This window comes from Hevea brasiliensis, chromosome 9 (genome assembly GCF_030052815.1).
Source record: "Hevea brasiliensis isolate MT/VB/25A 57/8 chromosome 9, ASM3005281v1, whole genome shotgun sequence".
In the NCBI taxonomy this organism is placed as follows: Eukaryota; Viridiplantae; Streptophyta; class Magnoliopsida; order Malpighiales; family Euphorbiaceae; genus Hevea; species Hevea brasiliensis.
In genome coordinates, this window is record NC_079501.1 from 21,306,501 (window position 1) to 21,329,646 (window position 23,146).

The window sequence follows — 23,146 nt, forward strand, 5'->3', positions numbered from 1 at the left end:
TCCCAACTTCTTGTGGAGCAATTTACTTCTTAACAATTGTTGATGATTACTCTCGTGCTATTTGGATATATTTGCTGAATGGAAAACAAGAATTAGCTTGTGTTCTTAAGAAATTTATTGTGATAGTTAAACGCCAATTTGAAAAAAATGTGAAAATTGTCAGAAGTGATAACGGAAGTAAATTTATGTGCTTGAAAGAATATTTTGATGAAAAAGGGATGTTGCATCAGACTTCCTGTGTAGGAACACCTCAACAAAATGGCCGAGTGAAAGAAAACATCGCCATATTCTTAATGTGGCAAGAGCCTTGCGTTTCCAAGCAAATTTACCCATAGAATTTTGGGAAGAATGTGTACTTACAACCGAGTATTTGATTAATAGGACTCCATCTATGTTATTTTGTTCTTTTGGGTGAATCCCCTATCTCATGGAAGACTAAAAAGCAACAGATAGTGTCTCGCTCATCCGCTGATGCTGAATATCGCTCTATGAGTACTACAACTTGTGAACTTAAATTGTTGAAAAGATTATTGAATTCTCTTGGTGTGACTCATACTGAACCTATGAATTTGCATTGTGATAGTCAGGCAGCTCTGCATATAGCTGCTAATTCTATCTATCATGAATGTACCAAGTATATTAAAGTGGACTGTCATTTTATCCGTGATGAGATATTGAATGGTAACATTCGAACAGATTATGTATGTAGTTCAATGCAACCTGCGGATATCTTCACAAAGGCGTTAGGAAAGGATCAGTTTGACTTTCTTCTTCGCAAGTTGGGCATTCGAAATCTCCATGCTCCAATTTGAGGGGGTATTGAAAAGGCAGCTGTTAACCGTCACTTATTTTGTATTTATTTAGGGTATTTATTTAGGAATTTTTATGTGCATATCTGTTCTTACCTTTTGTTGTATGATTCTTATACAATTTTGGTAGCTTAGCTTGATTAGAAACCTATTTGCTAACTATAATTTTTTATATATATCTTTGATTTCTTGAACAATAAATATCAGAATTCTTATTCCAAAATTTATTTATTTTTTTACATTCACCACTTGAATCTTAAAAGTTACACATGTGTGCAGCTGTTCAAGAGAGAGGATAAGAGAAGAAAAGTTACGAATCTTAAAAGCTAGTTGTGTGGAGCGAGGATCAAGTACCAATCACCTTTGTTCTCAGTATTTACGTCCTATATACATCAAAAAGAATAAATTGAAATAGTGTGATTAGAGAATCTTCGACTGATTCATAATTCTATATGCATAATGCCATTGTCAGTAATATTCAACAGAAATCTTAAGATCATACAGGAGTGCCAATATTAGTAAAAATCAAATGATTAGATAAAGTTGAAAGCAATCAAATCACAGAAATGAAAAGAAAAGAAGCACACCGGTAATTCAACAAGAATCTGACCCGAGACCTGTCAAACTCATCAATCAAAGGAAATAATCCAAAACTATTGTTATCCGACTAACATCACATTTACCACCAATATCATGCGGATCCCAAATACTAAATCGACGCATTAAAAAAAAAAAATCATAACATGATTAACACTCAAGCTATCAGCTAGTAGATAAGAAGGAAAACCAGATCAATAGTTCCAGAGTGAACCCCAGAAACACTTTTGTCTTGCTTATTTCAAAATTAAAACACAAAAGCAAGAAGACTGATTAAAAACATGCAAACACAACTCAACAAAACCCTTAGAAGAGCAACTATACCAAGCATTGAAGGGGAAAAAAAATAATAAAACACACCGGGGAATTAGATTCCTGAGAAAAAGAAGAGGACCCAAGAAAATGAAAAATCTGGGTTTTGAAGAGAGTAAGTAGGGGTTTTATAACAAGAGTGGAATAAAAAAATATATATATAAAAAAAGAAGTAAGTTTAAATTTAAATACTAAAAGAGTTAAATTATGTTGAGGTAAAAAATAATAAAGTGAGATATTAATTATAATAATATTTTGAAAAGTGTCAGAGTTTTAAAAATTAAAATGAAAGTTGAATAGTCCGGTTTTTATTTTAATTTTTTAATTATTTTATTTTATAATTTAAATAAAGTATAAATATTATTTTGATAAATATTATATTAATTAATATTATAATATTTTATTATAAAAAATTATTTTTAATTTAAAATTAAATTAAATAAAAATTAAAATATAAAAATTTATTAAAATAAAATAATTAAAAAATTAAAAGAAAAATTCAATGCTAGCAGCGTTTGGATTTAGTTTTAATTTTTTAATTATTTTATTTTATATTTTAAATAAAATATAAATATTATTTTAATAAAAATATTATAATAATTAATATTATAAATTATAATATTTTTATTATAAAAAAAATATTTTTTAATTTAAAATTAAATTAAATTTTAATTAAATAAAAAATTAAAATATAAAATAAAAAGTTCATTTTAATTTTTTAATAATATTATATATTATAATATTTTTATTATAAGAAATTATTTTTTAATTTAAAATTAAATAAAAAATTAAAATATAAAATATTATAACATTTTAAAACTTTAATTTTATATTTTAATTTTTTATTTAATTAAAATTTAATTTAATTTTAAATTAAAAAATAATTTTTTATAATAAAAATATTATAATTTATAATATTAATTATTATAATATTTTTATTAAAATAATATTTATATTTTATTTAAAATATAAAATAAAATAATTAAAAAATTAAAATAAAAATTAAACGCTAATATAAATAACTTTTAACTTTTATTTTAATTTTTAAAACTCAAATACTATTATAAATAACATTAAAATCTTAAAAAAATTATTATAATTAACATTTCACTCTAATATCTTCCATCTCAATATTACTCACCCTTTTAATTAAATTCAAATTTATTCTTTTTTTATTTTATTTTTTTTTATTCCACCCCCTTTGATAAACAAACCCAGTAAGTAGTTAGTGAAAATGATAATGTAGCAAAGATGGACGATTGCTAGATATATATGATGGTGGAGCGTGGAGGTGGAGTTTGCTGACCGCGTAGAGTACAAACAGTTGGAACACAGAATCCCCCCTCCGCCATAAAATCTTTTAGCCAGCTCTGATATCTGGGAATTTCTTACATTAAAATAGTTTGTCTTTGTTCACGTGATGAAATTAATTTTTTTACTTCGAAAAAAAATAATTTTTTTTAACTGCAATAAATTTTTTATATGATATTACGATATAATGGATAGTTGATTACAACCAAACGGAATATAAATGTTTAGTAAATATTAAAAAAAAATTAAAGGATCGGATATTTATCGGTAGTTACTTCTATCCATAATTAAGAATTCCTATATATTTATTTTATTTTTTGATAAAAATTCTAAAAAAAAAAATGAGTCCAGTGTTTCAATTTAGTTTTGGTTGAAGTTTTTAAGTGAGTTGGGTGTATTCAGAATTAATTTTTCGGGATCATATATCAGACATGAGGGATGCATAGGCAGTTGTTATGTATGATAAAGGGGTTTTAATAAAATTATTATGATTTTATTAAGATATTGAGTCTTATTCTTAAGCTTAAGCTTTGAATGTGTATTTTACGTACTAATGAAAAAAAATTTTTTCTTTGCTTTATATTTTATTTTTTAAGTATATTTATTTTAAAATATTTAAATTTTATTTATATTTATTTTAATTATAAAATAATTAATTATATAAAATAAATTAATAATTATATAATTATTTTAATAATAAAATAAATTACATGATATATATTTTTATTGATCATTTTATAGAAATAATCAAATATAATTTTACTATCTACTTAACAGGTTATCATCCGCTTTTAGCCATCAGTTGCCTCCAATAATTATATCAAATATATTATATCACCCAAAAATGATATTTATTGTAAAATTATTCTCATTAAGAAGTTTTTGTTAAATCTCATTAAGAATTTAATATTAACATACAAATAAAAATTTAAATATATAGAACATCAAGTGAATTAGAAAAAAAATATATATATTATTTATCTTTATTTTAAAATATAAGTAAATAACATTTTTACCTACGGTATCGATCATGAATTAATGTAGACAATTGATTCAATCTCAAGGTGTATGTATTAATCCTTTTTTCTATGTAATGGGATAAGTTTAAAATTTTGACACATTGATCTGATCTAATTTTATTCAAGTGCAAAATAATGTGAAATTATAAAATATAAATTTTATTATATAAATACATTTGTTTAATTTGATTTTAATTTATTTTATATTATTAAAATAACTCTCTCTTCTCTAAAATTTTACATTTGTAATCTAAGAGTTTGAAAACTTGATTATTACACCTAAAATTAATTTAAATGGATGGTGATTAAACTCCTAATTAATTTTATTTATTGGTCGATGTAACACCTCAAATTTTTAAATATATTATTTTTAGGCAAATATTGATTTTTTAATTTTATTTAAATTTTAGGAAATTATTTGAGCTTTTTCGGATTTTCGAAATCGATTTTGATTTCCCGAAAATATAAAACTTTGATGATTTTTAAAAATTAATTTAAAGACACACGTGGCAAAACTAAAAATATATTTAGAGTCTACGAATTTTTCTGAGTTTTCTCAGATTTTTTCGGAATTTTTGGACCTTATTTTCGGTCCCAAAGCAGAGTAAAAATTTAAAATTTTGTATTTCGAATCAAACCGGCCTAATCGAACCGGACCGGATCGGACCTGTCGAATCGGACCGACCCCTTCTTCTTCTTCTCTTTTTCTTCCGCGCGTCCCGACCTTCCTCTCCTTCTCTCTCGTTTTCTCTCTCCTCCCTCCTCCCCTTGCCTCGCCGCCGCCTCCACCACGGCCGCCTCCCCACCGCCACTGGAACGTTGGAAAAAGGCGCCCGAAGCGACGCGGCGCGCTTCATCTTCCCGGCCGATCCGGCCACCAATCGGATCGGGTCTTGTATCTAAATCCATCTACTCGTCGAGAGCTTTCCATAGACACCAAGAACACCGAAATCCATCGAGCGGTTTGTCCAATTTTTACCCAGGAAGTTTTAGCCCATTTTATTTTTGGGCTAGATTTCTCACAAACCGTGAACCCCACGAGAAAACTGAGAGTACCAGAGCGCTCCACTTGTCGAGAGCTTCGCGGCGATATAAATTTCAAATTTTTTCGACACCGTTTTTCGGTGGGTCCCATGAAACTTCGCAGTATTTTTCTGAGCATTTAATGAGCTTTGAAAATTCTGTAAAATTTATGTACTAACCCCTGTGTTGTGGGCTTCGTGTAGGTATCTTCAATTCGCGGAAATTCGACAGTTGTCCGGGTCTGTGAATTTTCGGCCAGACAGACCGATTACCGAAAAAGTCTCCGAATTGGATCGAGGTTTTGGCTACCCCACCATTGTCAGACGTCCCGAGCGCGTCCCCGAAGTCGGAATAGGCAAAGGTAAACTCGAACCTTGCTTTTTCGTAATTTTCTAGTACTTGAATAGGATTAAAAATCCATAAAATATTCGTGGTAGCTCAGAAAATTTTGATTCTTTTTGCAATAGCCTAGTAATATTGCTAAGGACCGCGGGGCAAAGTTTTGAATTTTTAGAGCTTGTTTGGGCAGTTTTTGCAAAAATGATCAATTATAAGGACTAAATTGAAATTTTACATATTGTGATGGATGATTGATTTGATGGGTCCAGGAGGGGCTGTGTGATGTGATTGAGTTGTGGATATATGGATTGTGAATATAAAAGTGTGTTTTGAGCCCTTTTGCAGGTTGGGTAGGTCCTAGGTATAGGGGAGACTCTGTCGGATTTTCGGCACAACTTAGGACGTATTTGGTCTTTTCTTAATTTGTATTGAGTCAATTGTATTAAATAATTATAATGTAATTGTCAAGTGAGCCGGGACAGCCTTCTTCCTCCGCCCAGCCGCCACAGTGATTGCTATCAAGTTTGTGAGTAAAATATTAATTTTAATTATAATTTCGATATTATTATATGTTCAAGCATGCATATGCATCACTTATATGCATATATCTATGTAGTTAAACTCTAGGCACGATTTATGTTACATTCATAACTGTTAAAGTGCCATGAATGTTGTTGTGGTAATTTGGAGCAGTGTGCGTGCGTTGGCATGCGTGTGATATGGTGTGGACTATGGATAGGACGGGTAAACACGGCTTGAGATCTTCGCTGGGACCCGGTCCTTCGGGGGTAGTCACAGCTTGAGTTCTTCGCTGGGACTCCGATTTGGTATATTAAGCGAAAGTCCGACTTGAGTTCTTCGCTGGCACAGGTTGGATTTAAGAGAGCTGTATAGGGGATCAGCTCCCATATATTATAATTGATATTACTGGGTGTGTGAGTGCTCCAAATTATCTTTTTGCTATTATGATGTGAATTTATTGCTGATATTGCATTTCACTCTACAGGGTGCATTAGTATTAGATAGTTATAGAGATTATGGTTAAAATTGATAGTTTACTCTTTGAGTCGAACGCTCACTCCTGTTCAATATTTTTCCAGGCCACAGGAGGATATTTTTGAAGTTAACCTGCTTTTCTCCCTCGCAGGTCATCTATTTATGTTTGTGTAATTCTATAAACTTCTAGAATTTCCGCATGTGTTAGAAATATTTATTTGATTGGGTCTGTAATATTATTATCATGTTGGACCTGTAGACGCATAACTTTATGCATGTTTGATGGGTTGAATGAGGGAGCTGAGCTCCCATTTATTTTATGATGATATGAGCATGTGGAGGGTGAGCTGAGCTCCCCAGTTGATTATTTATTGTGTTTACAGGTCGGGTGAGTCAAAAACTCCCCGTTGGAAGGTCTATTTTATGGCCTGACTCTGTCCGGTTGATTTCTTGAAATTGGGCCCAAATGAGCCTTAGAGTTGGATTAATGAATAGATAGGCTTACTACGGGCCTCGGGGGCTTTAGGCTGACCCAAGTCCTAGTGCCGGTCCTGCCCATGGGTTGAGTCGTGACAGTCGATAAACGTTAAAATTATATTTATTTATGTAAATACTTAATTCAAAATTTAAATCTCAATCAATAAAATGAAAAATAAATTTAATTATCAATTAAATTAATCATCTGTATTATATTTTAACGGTATATTTATGAAAATATTATTTGAAGATTGTGGGGAAATGATATGAAGACATGTAATTGGAAGGCCAACTACCAATAATACTTTTGTGCTGAATAAAGATACCATCAAGGTATAATTAAGCAACTTAAATCATCCATAGTTATTGAATTTATTGATTAAATTGACTTTACACAGCTTAATCATCATATTAAATTTAATGACAATAAATTAAACTAAACAATTAAGATTGTCCGCGGAGAAGATTTAATTTTAATTCACATAAGTTGGTCTGAGAATATTCTACGCATGGCATTGCCCCTGCCTACTAGCTAATGCTGCCTGCCTAAACATGGCATACATAGTTCTTACATGCCTATCTATTGCATCTAACAAGCTTACTTCCATGCATAATTTCCAAATAGACACCTAAATTTCTATTGGAAAGATGAGAATTAAATTTTAAGTTAACAAGACCATCCTTCACTTGTAAGTTCTAAGGCTTCAAAATCTTTAAACTTCATAATTCTAAACAACAGAACAGAGCCCTAAGTACTTAACAGATCAGCACCTGTATTAACAGGTTTCAACTTCTAGCCTCCATTCTCTCCAACGTGTAGCTATATCAACCATAGAATGGCTCTTTTAAGTCCACAAACATATTTCCTCCATAAATCTTAATCTTGAAACAATTAAGTTTGGACAAACTAGGCTTGCAGTTCATTAGGTTTATGTGAAAGAAAAAGAGACAAAGAAGCAAATTATCAAAATCAGAAAACCACAAAGCATAGCATGACAAAAATACAACCCAAGCATATGATACAGATTAAAAATGTCAAATGGTTCTCCAATTTGCAGTTGAGACCTCTAACGTTGATATTTATGTTATATTTAACGAATGGATATACTCACTTCTCAATGAACAAACTTTTACAATCATAATTTCTTCATTCCAGTAACTGCTCTCACAAACCACTAACGCTCTATCAGACCAACTAGATTTGACTTCACTCCAGGAAACATTATAATTCTGTTTCAACAGAGATTGTTATCATATTAAACATCTTTTTTTTTTTTTTTTATTGAAATCCGTTTTGCAATGTCTAAATCAATGGATTAGATGCTAAGAATGCATTTCAAGGAACTCAGTGTTCAATCATATTTGGACAAAGAACCCAAGATAAGAGCAGTGATAGAGATAATATTAAACTGATGAAAATGGTCAGAATTCTTTCATGACTAACAAAATTTGTTTGTCATTGCATTCAAGAGTAGAAAAAAATTCAGTCAAAAGAATAATTTCTGCGTGTACATAACCATTTCGGTTTAATACAATTCACAGTTAAAACTAATGAAAAAAATCCAAAATGTTGTAAGAACAAGAGTAACCCAGTATGAACACTTACAACTCTTCATCGTGTGCCTTGCCAATAAAGCAACAGGAATGAAACTCATCTAAAGGCCAAAATTACACATCTGAACAAACTCCATATCATTGTCCACATATTTAGTCCAAAGACTCTTGTATTGATTCATGGCGATGTCAAGCCAAGGTTTCATGTTTCCATTGTAATGAATGACTGCAGCCTTGTTGATCTCATCCATGCTAATACTTGGATTGTACCCAAGGCCAAGCACATGCCAAGCCTTGTCCAATGATTTTGTTGTTGAGTAAAAGGTGATCAAGCCAGGTGGAAGAGTACCCAATTTCCATAGATTACGATCCTCATTCTGATAAAATAATGTGCACAAAATTAATCGAACCTATCTCTCCATCTCAGCCTTAAAATGCAATTAAATCATTAACATTTTCAAAATATCTTGTGCGGATTCATTTATTTAGTCATTAAATGCAAAAATTTATTATAAATCAGTAGCTATACTAACAACAAAACACAGAGGAATTGAAAAGGAAGCAAAGATACATACCAAGCTCTGCCAGTAATGATACTGTTCGGTGCATTTTTCATGCCTCCAAGCATCAAGATCAAATATATTCATTCCAAAAGCCCAAGCACAGGCCTTAGGATTAAACCGCTCCTTAATTAAAGGATGAGAGAAGTTCAAATACTGTGCATAGCGATGAAATGACCCAAAACAGGTCTCAACAGCCCCATTCACCTTTCCATCCAAATCAATCCTCCACAACCCTGTCAAGTCCTTTTGAACCACAACATCATCATCCAAAAACAAAATCTTATGCAACTTTGGATACATCTCTGGCAGATAAAAACGAAGATGATTCAGCATAGACAAATATTTGGGATTCCTGAACTTCATATTACTTGCATCCTTGGTAGCATTCTCTGCCTGGTTCTGAAAGTAAAACTTCTGCAGTTTAAGGTTGTCCCGTTGCCTCAAAACTGGCACATATGAAGAATTCAAAAAACTAAAATCCTCCACCGCCTTAACCTCTACATGTGCACCTCCCTCAATAGGCCTCATCCTGAACCACACCTTCATGGCTGCCACATTCATTCTGTCAGTAACAACATGGAAAACATGTTTCCAAGGTTCCTCTGCATTCTTCACCACTGACCTCACCACGACAGACACTGCAATCACGTTATCTGAAAATATGGCATAATGATAGAGACTTGGATCCTCAAACTCTGGCTTAGGCTCCTCGTCCCGATATTTCTCTGGATGTGAAATCCTCTCCTCCACAAGCCTCATTGCTAAGCAATGCAAACTCTTGGGTATTGATTTCGCAGAAATCAAGCTAGCGAAAGCGCCATTCTTCCTGGCCTTGATCAGCAATTCATTCACCGCAAAGATAGTATCCTTGAGCTTCTGAATCTTGATTTGATTATCATAGCTCTCCTTCGACTCAGCTACCATCAACCTTGCAATTTTCACCCTTTCCTTCACCTCCTTCTCAAACTGCCTCAAAACATCCTCATCCACTACACCCTCCGATTCAAACAAGGAAGACTTGTAATTGGGTTTGGATACGAGGTCGGAGAAATTCTTAGCCAAGTCATCAAACATTCTCAATTGCCTAGAGATGTCAAGCTTAAGCTTTCTGGCATAGGCCGCGTAAGCATTCACTAGGGTCATATGGTCACTAGCTTGTTTGTATATCAAATCTAATCGGGTTCTCAACGGATCAGAGTTTAATGCCAAAAACGTCCGCTGCACATAAGCATTGCCGCTACTCGGCAGTGACTGTTAAAACCCAAACCCCCCAAAACAACACATATAAAAAAAATCAATAATTCCAAATTCATATTGAAGTTGCAATTATAATTAAATTTCTATAAAGCAAGCATTTGATGGAGGCAAATTTAGTAGTGTTCACTTACAGAGTCGTGAGGAGAGGTAGGGGGATGGGTGGTGAGGAGCACAGATAGAGTAGCGAGGAAAAGAAGAGTGAACATTGATGAGACCAAAATCCGATAAGAGAAGAAGCTGCGAAGGCCAGCGTTGAATCCGGTGGATCCTCCTCCTCGGCTACCACGGACGGCTACCGCCATTGCAAATTTGACGATCTGGGTATCTTCTCTTCTTGGACGTAGAAATGTAATCTGTGAGTGTGAACAAGTGGATCGATTTTTTTTCTTATTGAAGCTCAGCGATAGCTGAAGCTAAAGAAGGCAGGAAGGAGATGTACAGATCTAAAATGGAACGATTTCGGCGTCGGTGAGATTATTTAATCCTGAGAATGGGAAAGAAAGGTTTGGGCAAATGTTAATTTGGATTTGGACCTACGAATTAGAATTGCTCTATTTTGGACTACCCTCTTTATTTATAATTATATTATGTCATAATTAATATATTTTTTATACTAACCGAGAGGCTAATACATTAATGAATTGATGTTTCGAAATTTCATATGTATAAACGTGGGTTATATAAAAATAATAATTTTTTCAAAATCATCATAGTTTTAATATGGTTTGTTTTCTTCACCAAATCGCGCGGGTTTCTCTGAGAATCTTCTTTTTATTTTTTTATTTTATTTATTAATATATAATATAAATTTATTTATTAAAAAATAAAATATAATTAAAAATGTAAATCTTATATATTATTTTAAAAATATATTTATATATTTTATTAAAATTATAATATTTAAATATATAAAAATATATTATTATTTTTTAATAAAAAATAATAATACATGAGTTACGAAGTTTCGGAGCAGAAAGAAGCTCTTTCCATCTCGACTCTTCACAAATTGATTAGATTTGGAGCGAGGTAGATCACATTCTTTGTCGTCCCTATTTTTAAGTGAAAAATTTTACTTGATAAAATTATTAAATATACTTATTTATTATTATATTATATTTATTTTATTTTTATATAATTTAAAAATATATCATTAATATAATTAAAATAATAAATTTTCTTTAATTTTTTTAATATATTCTCACTCATATTACTTTATTAAATTAAATAACCCATATTATTAAACTATTATTAGAATTGATGAATTTTATTTTTTAATATATATCAAATAAAGACATATTAAGTAGTCCATAATTAAAATAGTCCATTTTTATGGGACGGATGAAGTACTAATTTTACATCAATAACATAAAAATAAAAATCTACTCGTTAAAAAAAATCATATTACAATTTAAGAACTATTGAGATATTCTAGATTTATTTTAAAAAATATATCTTATATAATTTTGGCTAGTATAAAATAATTTTTATAATTATTAAATTAAATATTTATATTAAAATTTAAATAAAATTAATTAAAACGTATATAATAATATAAATATTTAATCTAACTAAAATTCGTTTTCATATAACATGAAGCTTGTATAATATCCTAAGTTCTCACTACTCACTACGAAGAGAAGGCTGATTAACCCGCAGATCATGGACAATCTTGCACCATCCCAATTCCCAAGGGGAGCACAGCCTGACGGTACATTAACTAAAAATTGTTTTACTAGCAGCCTAAATCTAAGTGTTAGAGACGGAAGTTGCCTGGTAAAGTTTTCCCGCTTTTTGGTCGTGGAATATTTGCACAAAATTTGCTTGGTTATTGTTTACCATTTTTTCTTTTAATTTGTTTTTAGTTTACTCTGTAGATAACTACTACTATGAATTAATAATAGTTTATTTAATGATAAAAAAATAAAATAAAATAAAATACAATGAATAAAAAAACGAAATAAACATGGAAATCTCCCATCTACGTTGGAGTCGTGTTGAGGTATTGAGTTCCATCCCGTCGAAATCAATCATTATTAAAAAAAAAAAAAATTGCAAAGATGAGCATTTGATTCTAGCAACAGTGTGAAAATGGAGTGGCCTTTGTTCAGGAGTTTGATTGAGAGCTCAAGTGTTTAAGGAGTTTGATAACACATATATTTAAGATATTGGAAAGAATTTTCTATAAGAAAGAAAAACAAGAAGGAAAATTAAACTCCTAAAACGTTTTTGATGGAATATGTGTTTTTCAGGGGAAGGGAGATGTAGTTATGGAAAAAACCAGGACATGGGCTCTGCTGGACCCTAGAGAAAAGATATGCATATCCGCAACAGAGTACAGTCAAACCAGCTCTTGAAAAGCTATGAACAGTACTTTGGATTTAGTGGATGGCTTTTTTATTTGTTTTTCTTGATGTAGCAATTTTATATTATGAACCAGCATTGCCCATCAACCCTTTTCTTCTGAGTTCTGTGTCACGTCCAACTCTTCCACCCAATTGCGTTTGTTCGTCTCCCTGTTCTATGTGGAAATTGACAAAAATTCATTTGTTTCAACATGAAGCTTGCTGAGTCTCTTTTTCAGGTCCAAAATTTATAGGCGATTGCTAAGAGCATCTAAATATTAATATCTGACAATTGACTCAAAACATGTTATTCCACTCAAGTTCAATCTCAGACATCTGAACCTCAGGCTAGGAGCCAAGGACACACAAACAGAAACAAGAGTAGGGAAAAGATAAAAATAAAAGTAAAATTGTTGCCTCCACCTTAGCCCATCAGATCTGTAGAACTTGTGATAGACTGGTTAGAGGACTCGACTTTGAGATAAGCTGTATTTCAGGGAATGTCTTCCAGGTCCCTGAAAGTGGCATAAGGGCTATTCAATTGCATGTCACTGAGCATTTGCCGTAGTTCAGAGGCTTCTTCTTTGAGTTGAGCATTTTCTTCAAGAACCCGGTCGTGACACTCAGAGACATGGTTCAACTTATCTATGAGCTGGTGATTCTCATTTCTGAGCCAAACCACCTGTGACCAGAGTTCATCTAGGTGTTTCTGCTTCCGCATGCGTGACCGGCGAGCAGACTCTCTATTAGATATCATCCTTCTTTGTTTCCTCTCATTGATAAGGGAGAGTTGTTGCTCATCTGCTTCATCAGAAGTTGAGTTGTTGCTCAGGCAAGATGATTGTAGACTGAATTCCTGAACCTGAGGAGGAATCTGGAAATTTTGTGGATTGGTGAATCTGTTAAATTGAAATGTGGGTGTGTTATTCTGAGTCATGCTTAAATAAGCTGAATATGGGGATGGGTTTGAGGGAAATAGATAATGGAGTCCTGTAACGTCACTAGGCTGCATGGCTTGAATCTGGGTGAAAATCTTCTGAAATTAAATCTCAGGAGGAGAAGGTGATGTAGATTAACTTTGATGATGTTAGATTGAAGGGGGTTGGAAGCCTGAAGAGAAGTGGCCATTTATAGAGTGGGAAAAGGTTGAGGTGACCCCACTGTTGGCAATTTGGAGTAAGTGTAGGAAATTAAGCTTCTTAAAGCATAGACCACAAGAATATCATACAGATTGTGTAGTGCTCCTACATGTATGCATATAGATATATCAACAGGTGATTCTATCATTTAAAGATTATTTTCATGAAATCAGTGGCCAACTCTAATGATATATATATATATATATATATATATATATATATATATATATATATATATATATATATATATATATATGTCTGTGCGCGCACACGTATGATGACATGCTCTGATTGTTGCAATCTATATATGCTGTGGATAATCGTCTAGAGATCAAGTTATGTTTATATCAGGGAGAAAGAGGGAGTTCATATTGTGGGGAGTATAATTATTTTAATAGAGAAATGTACTGGCCATAAAGAAAGCAAATGAGGGCGCAAGAAGTCAATTTTTTAAAGTGGAGATGCATATTATTGATTACAAGCAAGCAAGCTTGGTTTGTTCAGGATTTTTTTTTTACTTAAATGCTCATAAACCAATAGGATATTGTGACGTAATGAATTGGAAGAGATGAAAGGAAACCCCTTTTCCATGACCATATTTAGGAAAGAAAGATTATACAAAGAGCTGATGACTCAACAACCACTTCGAAGAACAAACAATAATAGGTTAACAGTAAACCCAATTAGCTAGCTTGATTATCTGAAACCACTGATAAGCTCTCATCTTGAATTCTCAATTACCATTGATGGCGTGTCATGTCGTGGCAGTTATTAGGTATTTTGCCAGAAATGCATATCCAAAAGTTCTCCTGTAAGGTGCAAACCTGCAACCAGCGAGCTATTTTGGGAAGATGGCCAATGCATAATCTGGCATTTTTATGTAAAGATGCATTTCAAATGTCATTTATAATCAGTGGTTTAGATATGAGAACACTACAGAAAAAGGTTTGGCAAGTTTTAAGAGATGGTAATCAGTGGTCCAACATTTTCTATAAGCTAATCGGAAGGGGCCAATAGTGTTTTATATGGGCACATATCTTTTATGTATAATTTTTTTTAGTGCGACAAAATGCTGACATAGGAAGAGGATAAAGTTGAGATGTGAGCTTTCATTGTGGGAAAAAGAGTGATGACTTGATTCTATTGAAGGAACATGGCTATGGCTTAGCTCAAGTTATGAAAATTTGCTGCTGATCATCCACTTGAAATTAAATATCTTGTTATATATATATCACAATAGTAATATAAGGCAATAAAGAAAATGCATGTATGACCGTTATATTTTCTCTTCCCCATTGGAATCTAAATGTTTCTCTAAAAAATCACAATAAATAACATTTGTTAATTGTTACTTCGTTCAAAATATGTAAAGTTTGAACTAGAAAAGGCACATAAGATCAATTTGTCTAGTGGATTGCTTTCACTCACTCTGTTACAGTAATCCCCACCCAACAAGACCACTAGTTTATATATATAGTACTAGAATACTTGAAGTTTCTAGCATGTCGATAAGGTAGCCAAGTCAAATTGTGCAGGCTCCAAGTATTCAGAAACATGGAGAGGAAGGATTAGCTTTGATGATCTTACCTACGCATGTTGGCTATTCTGGGTGAGCTGAACAATCTTACTATGTGGTGGTGGTGGAGATGGAAAAGGAGGAGAGAGAGTGAGATATATATGGATGTGGTTTGAAAGGCTAGCTAGCACTCCACTAAATGCAAAAGCTAGTCTAGGACAAGGACCAAAAATCTCCTCCAAGGCAATTGCTGCTCTTTTTCTTGGCTAAGGTTGGGGCAGGTTGAGTGGACAAATAGTCAACAATATCATTAGACAGATTTAGACTCGTCTTTCTTTTCATGTTTCCTGTTTTTTTTTTTTTTTTTTTACAACATCCCGTTCCGTACAAAGCAAAGGCTCACAATCAGGCCAAATAACAACCTGCGCCCATAATCCATCATAAACCTAGCAAAACCACCCAAACCTTGTTGTCCACATGAATGAGAAACTGCCTTAGCCATTAGGTAGCATTAGAGGTGAGCATTCGGTTCAAACCGAATCGAATCGAACCGAATTAAATTATAAAAATCGAACTGTAAATTTTAAAAACCGAACCGAATTAAAATGGGTGAAAAACCGAATCGAACCAAACCTCTCTATTTCAGTTCAGTTCGGTTTAAACAGATCTGTTTGATTTTTTATTGATTTTTTAATTTAGACTTGATTTTCAAGTTATTTGGTCTAATTTTAACTTTGGTTTGAACCTAATAACCATTAATCAATGAAATTAAACAATTAATATATATAAAATTAAATATAATTCATAAATTTTCCATAAAAATAAATCAATTCAAAAATCGATTTCGGTTTGATTTAGTTTGATTTGACAATATAAATTACTATTCGGTTCGGTTTAATCGATTTTTTTCTCTTCAAAACCGAACCGAACTGAAATAACCGAAAATTTTTTAATATAAAACCGAACCGAATAGATTTAATTTTAAAACTGAACCGATTGAACCGAATTGACTCGGTTCGGTTCGGTTTGAACCGAATTCTACTCAGCCCTAGGTAGTATCGTCGGACATCCTATAATTGGAGTTGGTACAACAACTCAAGGAGAAAAGATCAAAGGCAACACAAACAAATTGCATGTATAGATACTAAAAAACAAACCCCCTATCACCATTGGACCATCGACTTAAGAGAAGAGAATAGCAAAGGCCATACCTTTCCAGTCATGGGAAAACCAGTAAATAAATTTTGGGCACCGGCTCTAACCCTCGAGTAGCCATCCTTTAAGCCTCCTCTCAAATTGATCACCTGTCCTTTCAAACAAAATCGAAACCACTAGCATCAAGAAGAAATAGAATCATGAAAGCATAATTCTCTCAATCACTGAGTTGCACTGCAAGACCACAAGAAGTCCTCGCCAAACCACCTATCTTGCAAACCAAAACTACAAAACTATACATAACCTCAACCATTGATGAGGAGGGCATCCATTCCCTGGGGAGGAGAAGTAACCATCCCCTAAACTGGAGGATAAGGGACGGCACTAAACAATCGAGAAAAAAGAGAGTCTAAACCCTAAGAAAAACAAACCTTTATGAGAAAAATCTCTCTCTAAACGAGTTTGAGAGAGAGAATTTTTTTTTTCCCATATCTTTTGATTGCCCTACCTTATTGCATATTTCTGTATTGTTTCTTCTTCCCTTTAACATTTTATTTTGCCTATATGGTGGCATTTCGTAAGTGTACAAATGTGGATGTGTTGTTGAAATTTGACATTATATCTTCCTATTTAGGCATAATTATAAAAATAATTTAAATATTTATTTATTTTGATGACCTAATTTAATATTTTTCAATATAATAAGTTAGAGTTTTAAAATTTATAAAATATTTTATTCAAATTTAAAACTCCATCTCTTACTTTCTATTTTTCAACAAAACTCCATGCCCTACTCCCTCCTCATCCTCTTTGATGCCTAACAATTCCATGATAAGCATGAGCTCCACCTCCAATAGCTTCATTGCAAGTTCTCTCTCCTTGCCTTTGCTATGACTAGGGGTATATGGTACCAATTTCATTTTGTGGTCTGTCTAAGAACGAAACTGAATCGAATCGAATCGAAATTTCAATACAGTTTTAGTTTGGTTCTTTATTGTTTCAATTTCAATTTAGTTTGATTCTCATTTCTTTGACTCTAGTTCGTTTCTATGTGCTTATACACAATTATTTCTATAAAAGTCATATATACTTGAATTAGCATTTAGATTTTGAAGTATGTTATTAATACACAATATATCATATGATATATGTTTTAGTTATTTCTAAAGTATATAATCTTTAATTATTAAGTGCATATATAATTTAAGATTAAACATTTTATATAATATAATAGTACAAGTATATTATATAGCATGCATTTTAATTATTTATTAATTATGTAATCTTTAATTATAAGATACAAATATAATTATGAGTTAAGCATATATATAGTATATGATACACCTAAACTCAACTCAACTCAACTAAGCCTTTATCCCAAAAGTTTGGGGTCGGCTATATAGATTCGCTTTCTCCACTCTAAACGATTTTGGGTTAAATACTCAGAAATTTATAATGCTTCTAGGTCAAGTTGTACTACTCTCCTCCAAGTCAATTTAGGTCTATCCCTTTTTTTTCTTTCTATCCTCTAACCTAATGTGCTCTACTTGTCTAATTGGAGCCTCTGTATGTCTACGCTTCACATAACTAAACTACCTCAATCTCTATTGTCTCAACTTATCCTCAATTGGCACCACTCCTACATTTTCTCTAATACTCTCATTACGGACTTTATCTAGCCTAGTATGGCCAGTCATCCACCTTAACATTCTCATCTCTGTAACTCTTATCTTAGACGCATACGACTCCTTCAGTGCCTAACACTCACTACCATATAACATAGTCAGTCGTATGGCTGTACGGTAAAAATTTCCTTTCAACTTATTGAGAATCTTGCGATCACATAAAACTCCCGTCGCACGTCTCCACTTCAACCATCCGGCTTTAATCCTATGACTAACATCCTCCTCACATCCCTTATCTACTTGAAGGACTGAGCCGAGATATTTAAAGTAATTACTTTGAGACAGTACCACTCCATCTAAACTAACTCCTTCCCTATCACCAGTTTGGCCTTCACTGAACTTGCAATGCATGTATTCTGTCTTTGTTCTACTTAACTTAAAGCCCTTTGACTCTAGAGTACTTCTCCAAAGCTCTAGCTTTCTATTGACTCCTTCTCACGTCTCATCTATCAGAATAATATCATCCGCAAACATCATGCACCAAGAAATACTCTCTTGTATATGTTTCATCAATTCATCTAAAACTAATGTAAAAAGGTAAGGGCTTATAGCTGATCCTTGGTGTAATCCAATTGAGATCGAAAAATCTCTTGTGTCTCCTTCCACTGTGCGCATAATAGTAGTTGCTCATTCATACATATCTTTCAATACTTTTATGTACCTAATAGATACCCTCTTTTTTTCTAACACACTCCATAAGACATCTCTTGGAACAATATCATAAGCCTTCTCCAAATCAATAAAAACCATGTGTAAATCTTTCTTCACATCTCTATATTTCTCCATCAAGCTTCTAATGAGAAAGATCTTTTCCATAGTTGAACGACCTGGCATGAAACCAAATTGATTGAGAGAGATAGAAATATCATGACGTAGTCGATACTCCACAACTCTCTCCCATAACTTCATAGTATAGCTCATGAGATTAATTCCCCTATAGTTCGAGCAACTTTGTATATCTCCCTTATTTTTAAAAATAGGTACTAAAATACTCCTCATCCATTTATCAGGCATTTTCTTTGAGTTTAGAATCTTATTAAATAATTTAATTAACCATGCCACTCCCATATCTCCCAAACACTTCCACACTTCAATTGGTATTCCATCGGGTCCACAGGCTTTACCCACTTTCATTCTCTTAAGTGCTTCCTTTACTTTTAAATATCTAATCCTTCTAGTATAATTCACATTCTTTTCTATTGTTCTATAGTCTATATTCACGCTATTACCATTTTGACTATTATTAAAGAGATCATTAAAATAATTTCTCCATCTTTCTTTAATGTCCTCATCTTTCACCAACACTTTTTCTTCTTTATCCTTAATGCACCTAACTTGATTGATATCTTGACATTTTCTTTCTCTCCTCCTTGCTAATCTATAAATATATTTCTCTCCTTCTTTAATTCTAAGTTTCTCATATAACTTTTCAAAGGCCTGTGCTTTTGCTTGACTAACTGTCTTTTTTCCCTCTTTCTTTGCCATCTTGTACTGTTCATATGCCTCATTATTATCACATTTAGGTAATTTTTTATACCATTCCCTTTTTCTCTTCAATGCCTTCTGTACTTCCTCATTCCATCACTATCTCTCTTTTAAGGGTGGTCCATGTCCTTTAGACTCTCCAAGTACTTTTCTAGCTACTTCTCTAATATTTGATGCCAACTATCCACATATCATTGGCCTCCATATTCAGCTTCCATGCTTTGGACTCGAGAAGCTCATTTTTTAACTTCACTTGCTTTACTCCTTTGAACTCCTACCACTTTGTTTGAGCTACACTATTTCTTCTGACCTTACTTGAATTGTTCCTAAACTTGAAATCCAAGACCACTAACCGATGTTGACTTATTAAATCCTCTCTTGGAATGACCTTGTAATCCTTGCATAGAGCTCTATTTGTCTTCCTGGTTAAGAGGAAGTCAATTTGGCTTCTATGTTGCCCACTTTTGAAAGTCACTAAATGTGACTCTCTTTTTATAAAGTAGGTATTTGTTAGTATTAGGTCGTATGCCATAGCAAAATCCAGGATGCTTTTTCCCTCCTCATTTCGACTGCCAAAATCAAAACCTCAATGAACATTCTCATAGCCTTGCCTATCACTTCCTACATGTCCATTCAAATCTCCACCAATGAAAAGATTCTCTTCATTCGGTATGCTTTACATTAAATCATCCATATCTTCCCAAAACCTTTGTTTACTCTCACTATCTAGTCCTATTTGTGGGGCATAAGCACTAACTACATTTATTGTTTTTCCTTCTAGTACTAGCTGTACTAATATAATTCTATCTCCTACTCTTTTCACAGCTATTATAGCGTCTTTCAATGTCTTGTCTATAATTATGTCTACTCCGTTCTTATTTCTCTCCTTTTCGGTAAACCACAGTTTATACCCTGAATTACTCACTTCCTTGCTTTTCTCTCCTACTCATTTAGTCTCCTGAATGCAGGCAATATTCACCCTTCTCCTTTCCAAGGTATCCACAAGCTCCATTAATTTTTCTGTAAGTGATCCAACATTCCAAGTACCAACTCTGATCCTCCTCCTATCATGTTCCTTCCTAATTGGTCTCCTTTTATAATATCTTCTATTGTTTTCTATGTCTATCTTGTGTTCTATTTCACTATCTATTCTACTATCTATCCTATGGACTAACTTCTTTATCCACACTCGTCCATGATGTGGGAACCCTTGCTCACTTAACACAACACCCGGGCACCGGCATGGCGCTTCGCTTTTGGTGAACGCCTTACACCCTTGCATATTTCTCACTACACCCAGGCTCCGATGTAGCGCATCATAAGTAGAGGACACCCCAACGTTTATATCATTTGAATCCATATCATAAGGTGTGATGAAATTTTTACGCTGGTTGTCACCTACCGCAACCCTCCTCCTTTATCTTGGCTTGGGACTGGCTAAGCGCAAATTACTTAGGCAGAGTTAGTATATGATACACCTATGATTAAGAATTATAAGATGATTTAATATATTTATAATTAAAATTATTAAGAAAATGTAGAGAAATGAAATATAATATTAGGTTTTATATATATATATATATATATATATATATATATATATATATATATATATATAATTAGTTTTTGGTTCAATTCAGTTCGATATAATTCTAGCATAGTTTCCATATAGTTACAATTTAATTCTTAATGAAAAATCAAAATCGAATCAAGTATCAAAATAAATTTGATTTAGTATAGTTTTTATTAGTTCAATACAATTTTACATTTCAGATTGGGACCCTGAAAACCGTGCAAAACCTAACTAACATCCAATTGAGAGAATACCAATCTTCCTTCTCCCTCTTTGGTGTCCACTTGCAGTAAAACAGAAGAAAATAAATTTGCAGTAAAACATATTAGAAGTTGAATTCCAGAAAAATGTTTGTGTTTTGATGTTCTGTGAGCTCGAGACTAGTGAATGGGAAAGAAACTAACGAAATTAGGGCTTCGGTTTCCATATGGGTCGAAATTTGGATACTTCAAGTTTCTTTCACACTCTCTTTTGTTTTGCGATTCGTTAAGTTCAAGTGTGTAATTAATGGTATTTGCAACTGTCACAAAGAATGAATCACAAACCGATGGTTGCCAAATTTACAATTTTTTTTTTTCTTCATATGAGTGAATCTCATAAGGAGCCTCATGCAACCACGTCGGACCAATCGAAAAAGAATGACTATAATATAATGAGCCAATTAATATGCAAACAAAATAACCTCGCGATAGACATGCTGAAATCGGGCTTGCCAATCCCTATCCAACAATCTATAAATATACTCCAAGACCGAGCAATTATAGCTCAACTCCAAGCTTGAACCATTAAGAATGGAAGAATACAGAGGCATACTATCAATTTCCGTAATGACAAAAGGAAAATGAAAATCCTACACAAGGAAAATGAAGGCAAACTGTCGATCTAAACTACTGAAGCTACAATGAAACCAATACAATCGGAAGGATGGCCTTTATGATAAAAAATAAAAAAATAAAAACCAAAAATAATTTTAAGTAGGTTATTATTATTTGAGAAGAAACAAGACACTACATTACACGCATTCTAGGTTATGATCCACTACTCTAATTGAATTACTCTAATTTTAATTTTTTATTTAATTTATTAAATAATTTAGTTTGTTCTAAAATATATAAAAATTTTTGATTTATTTTAATTTTATTTTTAAAGAAAAAATAAATAAATGAAACCAGAGAAATTATTAGGTGCGCCCGGTGTGCATACACTATTTCTCATAATAATATGAAACTTACTCTCCATATTATAAGGAGAGCTCACTCTTTTATGAAAGAGATAACACTATTTTTTAGTGTTTCCAATATATCTAATAATTAGCCATGAAACTAAACCAAAACTCTCCATTTCATAGGTTTAGAATTACTAGTGGTTGTTTTTATTGATTTCTCCTTGCAAAAACCTTACTCATCTTCTACTGCCTGTCAGCCTCCTCTCCATCATTCTCTCAAGTATGAAGTCCCAATTCTTTCATCCTCTCAGATGATTGAACCGGCTAATGTTGCCTTTACATCCTCTTTTTCTCAACCAACCAGACTCTCAAGCTTTTCTCTCAAAGAACGATGTGTGCTCACCGGAGTTGGTCAATGGAAGCTTCGATGTGTGGAATTGTAACTTGTAAGGACTCTGTTTCTTCTTCAGTTGAGCATCTCTTTATCATGGAAGGTCATATTCTAACATTTATTGGAATTTCATTTCCTTTATAATTTTTTTTTTTTACTTTTTTATCATTTTTTATAAAAAAAAAATTTGTTTTTCTTGATGACCGATAAAACCACATATCTTATTATCCTCCTAAATCAAACTCCTTATCCCTTATTTATCTCCAGAATGCCCTTCAATTTAGGCACATTAACTAATTATGTTAAAATTGAAAATAAAAGAAAAAGGAAAGGGTAATTCGAGAATTTTAAAAAAAAAAACTCTATTAGGAGTTAGGAGCATGCTCCGAGAGTAAAGGTTCAGGTCATGCACGGAAGGGTACTTGATTTGACAGCCTT

At 32.7% G+C, this 23,146-nt stretch overlaps 2 protein-coding genes across 2 annotated transcripts; both read right to left on the bottom strand.

The window, feature by feature from the left end:
• Positions 1 to 8,323: 8,323 nt before the first annotated feature.
• Positions 8,324 to 10,810, bottom strand: LOC110670803 (probable galacturonosyltransferase 9). The gene is made up of 3 exons (XM_021833037.2): positions 10,389 to 10,810; positions 9,013 to 10,251; positions 8,324 to 8,814 (listed from the first exon to the last, which is right to left on the bottom strand). Exons 1-3 carry the CDS (start codon positions 10,557 to 10,559, stop codon positions 8,539 to 8,541), a joined length of 1,686 nt encoding a protein of 561 aa, XP_021688729.1. The 5' UTR covers positions 10,560 to 10,810; the 3' UTR covers positions 8,324 to 8,538.
• A 2,073-nt stretch (positions 10,811 to 12,883) lies between these two features.
• LOC110671610 (basic leucine zipper 43-like) lies at positions 12,884 to 13,878 on the bottom strand. The gene has a single exon (XM_021834115.2). The coding sequence runs from the start codon at positions 13,609 to 13,611 to the stop codon at positions 13,093 to 13,095; it is 519 nt and encodes a 172-aa protein (XP_021689807.1). The 5' UTR covers positions 13,612 to 13,878; the 3' UTR covers positions 12,884 to 13,092.
• Positions 13,879 to 23,146: the final 9,268 nt, after the last annotated feature.